This window comes from Tetrao urogallus (genome assembly GCF_951394365.1).
Source record: "Tetrao urogallus genome assembly, chromosome: 20".
In the NCBI taxonomy this organism is placed as follows: Eukaryota; Metazoa; Chordata; class Aves; order Galliformes; family Phasianidae; genus Tetrao; species Tetrao urogallus.
Genome location: NC_136833.1, coordinates 9,322,980 through 9,334,074, shown reverse-complemented (window position 1 = coordinate 9,334,074; position 11,095 = coordinate 9,322,980). Strand labels below are relative to the sequence as shown.

The 11,095-nt window shown below is 42.1% G+C and overlaps 1 protein-coding gene across 3 annotated transcripts; it reads right to left on the bottom strand.

The window, feature by feature from the left end:
* Positions 1 to 4,385: 4,385 nt before the first annotated feature.
* On the bottom strand, positions 4,386 to 10,568 carry WSB1 (WD repeat and SOCS box containing 1; the record flags this gene model as incomplete). 3 transcript variants are annotated; one of them, XM_079544979.1, is made up of 9 exons in its annotated part: positions 4,386 to 4,538; positions 4,794 to 4,905; positions 5,717 to 5,830; positions 6,192 to 6,364; positions 8,496 to 8,596; positions 8,870 to 9,001; positions 9,427 to 9,695; positions 9,800 to 9,968; positions 10,529 to 10,568. In XM_079544979.1, the coding sequence occupies 9 exons, from the start codon at positions 10,566 to 10,568 to the stop codon at positions 4,386 to 4,388; spliced, it is 1,263 nt and encodes a 420-aa protein (XP_079401105.1). The 3 variants fall into 3 exon arrangements, with proteins under 3 accessions (XP_079401105.1, XP_079401106.1, XP_079401107.1); XM_079544980.1 differs by lacking the exon at positions 5,717 to 5,830; XM_079544981.1 differs by lacking the exons at positions 9,427 to 9,695; positions 9,800 to 9,968.
* Positions 10,569 to 11,095: the final 527 nt, after the last annotated feature.

The following is an 11,095-nucleotide window of genomic DNA, read 5'->3' as shown; positions in this document are numbered from 1 at the left end:
ACGTAGCTTGTGTACTTAGTCTAAAAATTATCATTTGTGTCCTGGAGAAAAGATTCAAACAAACAAAAAAACTGATTCAGAGTGAGGAGAAGCAGACTGAGGCTTCATGGGGATAATTTTTATTTGGGAGTAGGTGGAATGCTCTGAATTGGTGAAGGAGAGGAAACTGAGATGTTATTTTCTTCCTTTGCTTCCATAAATCACACATTTCAGTGAACCTGGCCTGATGGCTTCAATAAGCCTCTCCAGTAAGACTCTACATTTAAGTCACACTTGCTAAGTGCAGAGAACATGCATCGTGAAAGGCAGGCTGTCTGGAGACAAAACAAAATCTCTCAAGGTTGGCAACACTTAGAAACAAAACTTAGTGTGAGTACAAATAAGTGAAATTTGTGATTGGATCCATAGCTGGGCTTTCCTTCAGCTAGGGTGCGCCTGAATCTGCGGGCTCATGGCGTAGAAAACTGTCAAGTACCATGGTGATACTGGGGCTTTGCAGTGCCCAGGCAGAGAAGAATGGAACTGGTCAGTAAGGGCTCCACGTTGTCCAGCATCCTGTCCCCAGCAGAAATGTGCTCTGTGTTACTGCGTATAGGGTTAATGAACAATAACAGGGTAAATAACTATCAGCATGTTAGAAATTTTCACTTTCCTCTTGCCTGTTTTGACTGCCGTTGTCTATTACTTCTGTGTTGTTAACATGCTTTTCTTTCTAGAAGAGCTCATTAGATCCAAAAATTCTCAGTTATTCATGTCTTTCTTCCACTGCTAGATATTTCTGCCCATGTTAGGAAATTCTGCAAGCTATTACATCATCTCTTCTTCCTGCTAATTGTCTTTGCTGCCTGGCCTGGCAAGGCTGTGCTTGCAGTGCTCAGACAGCGCAGTGTGTCAGCGTATTGCAGGACGACTCTGCTTCCGGCCTCTTGGCCCAGTTCCTGTCCACTTTATTGATTTTCTTTAATACCCAGAGAACACTTCAGCAAAGGATTACAAAATGCTTTAAGGACATTAATTATGCTTGCACAGAAATACCAGCTGTGCAGAGCATGTTTCTAGATGACTCTGAATGGATCTAAAACTGGTTCTGCTCAGTCCCAGCTAGAGTGCCACCAACACAAAGGGGCTACTTTTGCTCCATTAAATTTTCCTCTTTATGAGCTCTTTTTAACTAGGCCAAATATTTCACAGCTTGGTAACAACAGCAAAACACCCTTCAGCCTAAAAACCACTTCCATGCATCTTAATAGCATTCCAGAGTTGCAGTTTGTTTCCTCCGTTCCTAACAAATGGCTCTGGCCAGTTTTCTAGCTGTAGGTTGTTCTGAGGTTGTAGAACAATTATTTCCATTATCAAGTAGAGCAATTAAGCGCATACTCTCAAATCACAGCTGTCTGCATCCATCTGTTTAATGTTTGCAGGTACAGAAATGTTAGTAACTGCTAACTTCTTGGTTTGCGGTCTCTCATGGGGAGGGCTGCTGCTTCCTCAGGACAGACATTCCGGCAGAGTGCAGAACAGAGCTAAGCTGATTAGAGTGACTGCCTTTAGGAGCGTGTATTTGTAAGTCAGAAGGCTCCTGGCAGAAAACTTCATGTCTGGCAGCTACTCATCTCTGCATTCAGGTTGAGGTGGAATGTTCTAGGGGCCACACAACTCATTGGTTTTTCCTTCAGCTAGTGTATGAGAAGCTGTGTCTTCATATGTGCATTTAGGGGGGAAAAAGAAAAATGTTGTCCCAAATTGGAGCAATTCAATGAAAAATATTGCACCGAATGAGTGAGTCATTAAGTAGCATGGTGACACGTATGCGATTTCCTTGCCAGCAGGATTTTAGTTCCTGAGGAAGTTCTGTTCTGTTGGCTTTGTTCTGTAGTCGTCTTTGTGAAGTGGAAAGTTGATTTATGACGTTTGGAAACAGTGTTTGGGGAAAATCTTCCTGGAAAGTAGGCCTGAGTGTCTGGGCTGAGCATTCAGAAGAGAAGATGGCTTGCTTGTTACAGGCCATCGTCTCTCTTCTTTTGTACATGTGCAAATACAGTACATTGCACTGCAAATGGGCTGAAACACAACATTACCTTCTTTCACTATGAGTCTGAAGTACATGTGTTGTCACTTAACTGTGCTGTAGCAAAGGAATGGGGATATTTATAGGGTTGGTTGGTGTTTTGTTTTTGTTTTTTTTAATTATTTTTCAGTTTAAGGCCTGCTGGGCTGTGCTTAGTATCAGTTCTTTCTGCTTTGTCAGAGACTTTTTGTATGTCACCCAAGAAAACAAGGACACGAAAATAGATCTGCCAGTAAGACCCTACTGTTGAAGCAGAAAAGCACCTTGTATTTCTGAAGCATCCTAGTCTCTTAAAATGCCAACAGCATGTCCAAGAATGAAGGGATTGATTTCTTAATAGTTTCTGTATGTAGTAGCTAAGCTGGTAGAAGCCAAGTAGACCATCTGTCACATTCCAATAAATAAATAGATGTTTGATCAAGTGAGGCTGGATGAAACCATCAAAAAGATGCCTTCTTTGCATAGCAGACTTGCCAGCTTCTGTGATAGGAGGAGTTGTGTTCTGGTGAGCTTCTGCCACATCCCATATGCACTAATTCATGAAAAACAATTCTCATCAGTCCTATTTTCCATTTTCATCTTACTCCCTGAAGTTTTTCACCACTCCATCATAGTACCAGTGCTGGTGCTGCTGCAGGAATCCACTCTTTCTAAGCCAGCCAGTACAGGGATCGAGAGCATGGAAACAGTTCCCTCACTTGCTGGAGTAAGACGGACAACAGTCCTGCTCAGATTCAAGGCTCCTCTGGCTCTGTCTGCTGCCCACCCTCTCAAGGATGAAATCGGCCTTCTAGGAAGTGCTGGCTGCTTCCTTAGGGATTCACACGTGGTTAGAGGGCAGTTACTTCCCATCCCTAAGCAGATGCTTTTTGCACTTCCAAAGGATCCGCAGCCTTTTGCACGTCTGTCACCACAGAGGACCCAGCATAGCTGCCACTGATGTAGCTTGGTTAATTTTTAATGAGCCATTGGCCATGATTTACTGTGACTCTGCCATACATTGTATGCATCGTATAATATTTGTTGTGACACAGGTTGAACAGTACTCTGGAAGCGTATGGAAGTAAAAACCCCCATTCAACTTACATGTTACTACAGCCTGCACAACCTCGGCTACGTGCTGTAGTCAGAACTCCCTTTCCTCCATTTGACACAGTGCACAAGCACTGGAACTCTTTATGTCACCGAATGCTTGTGACCTGGTCTAATTTAAGGGCTGGTCGTGCTGGGGTTCCCCACACTGAATTTTTACTGAGGTCAGTGTCCTGTGGGCCTGGAAAGGAAAGCTGTGCAAGAGAGCAGCTACAACTGGTGCACGCAGATAGAGCTGACAAATCAGTCACCAGATGCAATATATTTTTATACAAGTTTTTAATAAAAAAAATTCAACAAAAATATATATAATCAGGCATTTTATGCAATGCATACATTCTTTATATCTGCAGGTACAGATAAATAACAGAAGGCAAAAACAAGTACTATGCTTATCTTTGGCCATTAACCAATAATCACCCCCAGAGAGATATTATAGGGTCAAAGAATAATAAACTGAGTCTGTAAACTTCTCTTATTACAGACAAAGCATCAGGCAATAATACAGTAGTTAAATTTTTAGAAACGTAAGGAAATATTTCTTCAACACTGCCCAATACCTCAATAGAACCTGTTTTGCTGATGTGGAACATAAGGCCTCCTTTAGCTAACACAGGCAAAATTCCTGACTAGAGATATGCTCCATCCCTCACTACCTTACCTACTTCCCTTCACCATACGTTGTTCTAAAAAGCCAAGCTGTACCTTTCCATCGAGTAAACTAACATGAATTCGTATCTGCGGATCAGTTTCCTGAACTCCAACCAATGTACATACATACAGAGCAGTTAAGCTTCCTTATGTCAATATTTTTTCTAACTCAGTGTCCCAGAATAATAGTTATCCTTCCACTTTACAGCACAGATGCATCTGATGGCTCTACCAAAGCAATATATACATGACACACATAAAAAATGATAAAAGCAATGTTAAAGATACATTGACAGCACATAGCAGCTTATGTCTACGTATGTACATGTTTTCACAGTTACATTTTAGAAAATTGAGAACATCAGGAATACTTCTACTGTGTTTTCCATAAATATTAAAAATTTAACTGTCAGGTATTTGGACACAATATTTAGGATATCACTTTTAAATAGCTCTAGAAAACCTGTAGCGTTTTAATCACAAAGGCTGTAAAGTTTGAGGATTCTTTGAAGTGTTCAGCCAGTTTCAGCAGCCGGGCCACCTGCCAGTTTGATATAATTTTTACTTTCTCTGCTCAAATCTGGTAACAAAGAAATTCCACCACTTTTGATGGAATAGGCAAGTTCTTGACCTGGTTTGTGGGCATCACTCTTCGAATTGCCATGCGACACAAATGCTGGAGACTGGAGACTTGTCTTGGAGTTGCCCAGAAGTACACGCTGCCGTCCTGCGTCCTGCACAGCAAGAATGAATGAGTAAATAAACCAGAAAAAAGAGAACAGAATTACTGCCCTCGATTATCTAATGATTCTGCTCCAAACCACATTTGTGGGTCTGTATTTTATTTACTCTCCAAGATAAGAAATGAGTTTATCGGACTCTGGATTTTCTGCATTGAGTTGCATGTTACGACTGAAGATCCTTAGAACACTTAACTAACAACCTAACTGTGTCACTTTAATATTTAAGGGGGAGCATATACTTGCCCTGCAGCTAGAACACTGCCATCAGTAGAAAAGGTACAGCAGAGCCCGTTGTTCAGAGGAGCAACTTGTACAGGGTACTCTTCATCAATTCTCCAGAATCTTATCATTCTGAAAAGGGAAAAATGAAGCAGTCAGTTATCAGAACAGACATTTAATTCTATCTCGTATCATCTCTGTTTCCATGCAAAAAAAAAAAAAAAAAAAAAAAAAAGAAAAAGTCTGATAAAAATTCTGGGGATTCCTATAAATATTTTCATATGCATACAATACATTTCAGATGTGGCCTGAAATATTATCACTTCTTCATTCCTGATATATACCATCATTTGTATTTCTTCAACCTTTCTAACTCTGCCATTTAAAACAAAAGCTGGCCTTCTGTAGCAGAAGGCAATAACCTGAAGATTTACAAAACCTCTCTTAAGCGTAATTCCTGACAGGAAAGCCCAATAATGCTTATCTTCACTAAACAAACAAAAAACTCAAGTGTTCCTGTAGTTAATATCCTTGCTGTCATCTTGAGAAAGCATTCTTCAAAAGCTTAAAATACAGATCTTCAAAATGTGATTTGCACATTAGCAGAAATTGAATACCAGATCATGGAGTACTTTGCCTTTTGCTGTGTAAACTAAAACAACAGAAAATTCTTAACTGCACTGTTATTTCAATTTACATTTTTCATCGTTTATAACCCCTCTCTTTTTATTTTCTGTTGTTGCTCTGATCATCTCCCCTGTACACAGCTCATTATTTTCTGCATTCAAAATGAACAGAAACATGCAGCAGTCACCTCACGTACTTTTACCAAGACTACCAAATGCCATTTCTCAGTTTAAAACAGGCCAACCCAACTGCCATTAAACGTTCACATCATACGGGAGGAATTAAAGGAGTCCAACAGATCTTCCCCCATACTTACTTGTCATCAGCAAGGCTTGCAATATGTAGTCCATCGTGACTGAAAGACACTGATCTCACCCATCGGTCATTTGCACCTCCAGCAAATATTGGAGTAGGAGGTGGAAACAGATGCCTGCAGATAGAGAGAGAGCCAACAGCGTAATACTTAAGAGCTACAGCAGACTTCCTTCACAACCGGTTAAGCTTAAAGAAAAAAACCGGGCTGAACATTTTAACTATGAAATCGGGAGCGGAAATTTTACTACTGTATCTTTTGCAGTACTGAGTATTTACCAAAAATGCTTTCATTAGTGCACACTGAGGTATTGGTGCTTTAAATTCTTCCTCAGAAGGAAAAACTCCACTATGCTACCACTGTGGGATTTTTGTCAGCTGCTACTAAGATTTTCTTTCCCAAGTCTTGTTATCAGTTACAGCCAAACAAGACCATCAATCCTCAGTAGGGAATGCCTGGATGGAACTACTCCACTTACCCAAACTCCATAAGAACAACTCCAACGTATGGATCCCAGACACAGACTCGAGTATCGTAGGATGCAGTAGCCAGTAAAGCTCCATCAGGAGAAAACTCACAGGCTACAACATCATTGTGATGTCCCTCAAGTTTTCGTATCATGGAGTATTTATCCATATCCCAGAGAAAAACCTGCAATTACATAAGCTAATGTTATAGCTCTGCTCAGCGAAGCAGTGAAGCAATTACTTTGTTTAAGAATAGCTGCTTAACTAGGATTATATTAAAATCAGGCATTATGAATTACTACAATTAAGAAATATGCTCAGTGTCATACTCGAGATTAAAATGAAAATTTAAAAAAATAATTAAAGCAGACATGCAAATTCTAACTCGCTTGTTAAATGTTATTAACAAAATAAGACAAAATATAAGATAAAGACAACACAATTTAACCACGTAGCTTACTGAAAATCATGTATTACAAAACTATTTTATTAAAATATGCAGAAATAAAAGGGTTAAACTCTACAGTCCCCTCTTTCCAGTAACTACCAAAATTTTAAGAAATATACAGACAGAAAGTGTAAGGTTAACATATTGTTACTCCAGTGGCATCCCTTTGAGTTTAAGATCACTTGTTTACAATTGGCTTGGATCACCAACGTCAGCCTAGGAAGAGAAACAGATACTGCAAGCAAAGAGAATTTTCACAGCCAAAAGTTATGTCTCTGGCAAAACAATAGGGAAGTCTAACCATATTATTAGAAAGAATTTATGCATTTTAAATCAAGTCAACAATAAAAGAGACATTAATATTACAATTTACTCAGTTAATTGCACACTATTATAAACAATGATAAAATATTATTCTGGGATTTTACATGCAGTTGTACTTTATATGTATATAAAATCAAAATGAAAATTGTGCATAATTACTTAATATGAACTATCTTTGTTCTGCAGCATGAGTTTATGGAAAATATATGATCTTAAGCAGAAGATATTATGTCCCTGAAAGAGCTTATTAGGGTCCTTGATTTTTTCTTCCCCTTACTCACAGATTAAAAACAAACATCTTAGATAAGTCTATGTTTTACCAAAGCAAACGTGGCCTTAGTGCCTCACACATTTCCTAAAGCTGAACCAATTTCTCTAAGACCCCAGCGTTGCATAAAACTAGAAACTAGGTTTTAGGAGTCAAGTATGTTTCACTGCTGTGAAAATTATTAATTAAAAAAAAAAAAAAAAAAGAAAAAGAAAAAAAAAAAGAAAGAAAGAAAGCAGAAAGTGGACATCAACCAGCACCTGCGTACGTACAGTACACCTTGCAGTCGAATGCAAGGTTACTTCATCCTATGGTAAAGTTCGCCCCCAGCCTGGTAGCCAGAGATGCCACTCTTTCTGCCCAGCTAACACCATTGTGCTCCTGTGTGAGTGGTGCCAGCTTAACCTCAATCACACCAATATTGCTGCCACCACCTGTGACAGGGAAAGCAAGAAGCTTATGCAAAACACACAGCCTAAAGATATCAATGTATACATCTACATCTACTCTAATTAAAGAAAAAACAAGCCCCCAAACTCAACTATTCTCTATCAAAGCTGCACTGATAATTTAAAGCATAAAATGCATTTGAACAGTCATCTATACAAAGCAGTATTCAATTACTGAATTGTGCTTACTAATCAGCATAGATAGGCTTCGTAAACTGCCCAAAAAGCCCCTGTAACTCGGCTGAATTCTCCTTTTTGTCTTAATCTAGTTCTTCGGTGCCAACAAAAGTAGCTTACTGCATATGTGCTTTACCTGCACTGCTTTCAGTTCTCTAGCAGGGCATTACAATACAGGTGAAAAGAAAACCAGTATGCTGTCCTTCATTCTAGTTCTATCAGACACGTGAGTGCCATTCGTATTGGGAACACGCAGAGATACCGTGACTGCCTCAGACTTTGCAAAGTCCCTTTCATTGAGTAGAAGACAGAAAGAATAGAATCAATAATAAAGTAGCTTTATGCATTAGTCTGTGTATCTTTTAACACTGGAAGCTTTAGTCATCGATTTTATTCTACAGACATGTTCAGATGTGCAAGACTACTTTTCAAAGAACGCTTAAAGTTTCTTCAACTAAAAGCAGTGCAAGTTCAATTCATAAAATCAGTGTCTCAACACAACATCTGCTAGTTAAATTTCATGCACTTCTACATCATCATAAAACATTAGAAATCCATGACACAGAGCACAAGCTTACAGTTACTTAGATTTAAAATGATTATGCATACAATTGAGTAGATTTAATGAACAAGAAACTCTGACACATACTGCTTTACTAGCTCCAACAGAACACAGAATGGAAGAATCTGGAGAGAATGCACAACCGTATACCCAGTTCTGATGTCCTTTCAACACTTTCATCATATTTCCTAAAAAATAAGAGATATGTAATAATTCACAAAATCAATTTCCATTAAACGTTACAGATCCAATTTGAAAAGCTCTGTAAAATGTTATACTCTTTCCAAACATCTTGCAATGTCAGTCTGCACAGAACGTTTAGAGAACATACCGAGTAAATGATTAATAGGAATTTTTGTTTTGTTTTTTTTTTAAAAGTCCTGACCTGTGTTAATTGCCATCAACAATGGAGTACGTGCATATTTCTCCCGTGCGTTACAGCAGATGAACTGAAAACATACCGTCATCTTTCAGGTCCCACACTCTCAGTGTTTTGTCTCTGGATGCAGACACCAAAATCAGGCTGCCATCCGGGGCAAACGTTAAATCTCTGACAACTTCTGTATGGTCCATCAGGTTAAGGAGGAGTTTTCCTGTTACACGGAAACACCACAGTTTAAAATGAAGGGCTGTACTTTGTTCAGATTAAACTCACATATATTCTTCCCCATACTCAAGAATAAAAAGTAACCTCTTGTTTTTAAAATATACTAAAATTTTAAAATCCAGCGAAAGATTTTGGTGTAAACAACTAATGTGCATAAAGTCCCTCACATATGTAACCATTCCGCAGCACCAAGGCCTCATCTGCCATCACTTACATCTCAGCACAACCTGAGTCCATTCCTTCCTCTCCCAGTGCAGTATGTTTCCAGTCGCAACCCACGATTTCTTTTTTAGATCAATTTGTATTCAATGTTCAATTTGCAATCACAGTTCTGCAAGCTATTTGTTGTATCAATGATGTTAACACCGCATAAAGTCCACCAAAATGCCAGCTTCCCCTCACCCTCCCTACCTGTATACACATCCCAGATCTTGATGCGCCCATTGTTCAGGCCTGTTGCAAGCAGAAGCTGGTCCTGCCCAAATTTGAAACGATGCCATTCTATATTCACACAGCGACTCTGCTTCTCGGGCACTGAAGACCCAAAAGCAAGACTCCAGACAATATCACCACAGTCTATTATATGTTCACAGGGCTTATTTCGCTGACTGCCGTCACTGTTCTGTCTTGAAAGCCTTGTACTGGCAGAATTTGCAACATTCTTTGTGCTGTGCAACAAGCTGCAAAACAAAAGAATACAAGAGGAACTCTATGAAGAGTTATCTCCTATTTTGAAATCCTGAAGTTCTTCAGGCTAATTGAAAGCCACGCAGCTTTATCTTACAAGTTAGTAAGGCACTGGGACCAGGGGACCAGCTTCACTATGCGATGTCCTTGTGACCAAGCGAAGTAGGATCCATCGGGAGCAAACGCAACAGTCCAGTTCTCACGTCCACACTTCTTGTCGAAAGGAGAAGTGGGGGCCAAGAGTTCTCCAACAGCCCGCGACCGCGCTGAAGAGAAACAAAGAGGAAATTCCATTTCAAAATTAATTAAGTGTATCTTAAGATGTTACGAGGAACCAGGCAGCGTGTTACTCAATTGCTTGCTAGTTCATCACTTGTAAAGCAGCTGCCCACTGTCACAAAAGAAGCGGCCGACTTTCGGTATGCCTCAGCTGCAGCGGAGGCCGGGCGCTGGCTGCCATGGCAGCAGTGCTGCACCACGTTCCAGCCCGCCCAAAGACTCCACAGCTCGGGGAAGAAAGCCCCGCTGGGTCCTGCCCTGAGTGGCACAAACGGCCGAAAGAAGCCCGTCGTGAAATAACAGCGCGTTTCGGTCCGCTGGAAGCCGCCGTCTCGTTCCGAAACCCGCGGACAAAGGCGTTCTGTTTCCCCGACGCGACCCGACCGCGCGGCGAGAGGCGGCAGCGCGGCCCCAACCCGGCGCAGCCCGGGAGCCGGGAACGCCGAGCGGCAGCCGCGGGGTCCGGGAGCAGCTCCCGACGAGGCCGCCCACCCCTCCCAGCCCGAGCAGAGCCGCTCCGACCGACCGACCGACCGCGCCGCCTCACCGATGAGCTTCTCGTTAACAGTCAGGGGAAAGCTGGCCATCTACGGGGCCGCCCTTCGGACCGGCTCGGGCGCGGAAACCTGCGGCCGGGCGCAACGCAGCTACAACGACCGCCGCTCGCCGAGGACGCAGGCACTGAGACAAAATGGCGGCGGCGGCGCAGGGAGTTGTGCGGGGCGGGGAGCGGCGGCCTCGCCCCGCGGGCGGGCGCTCATCGTCCTGCCGGCCTGCCTTCCCGCCTTCTCTCCCTTCCTCCCTCTCTCCCTCCGGCCCTCCTCGCTCTGTGCGGGGCTCCCCGGCCGCGAGCTCTGCGCTTTCACCGCCCGTTGGGTTTTTGCAGCGCCCCGGCCCCTCTGCCCCTCTACGCCTGGCCGGGCTCCTCTTGGATCCCGAACCGCCTTGGCTCTCGCTGCCCTGCAGAGCTCGACCCTGCGCCTTGCAGAAGCCAGCACACCTACCTAGAGGTGGTCACAGCCCCGAAAGTCCCCTGGATGTGTTCTCATTATATCTGGGCAAAAAAGAGTGCGTGCCGTTGCTTCACCAAGGCAGCTCAGTTTCCTGCGGCTGC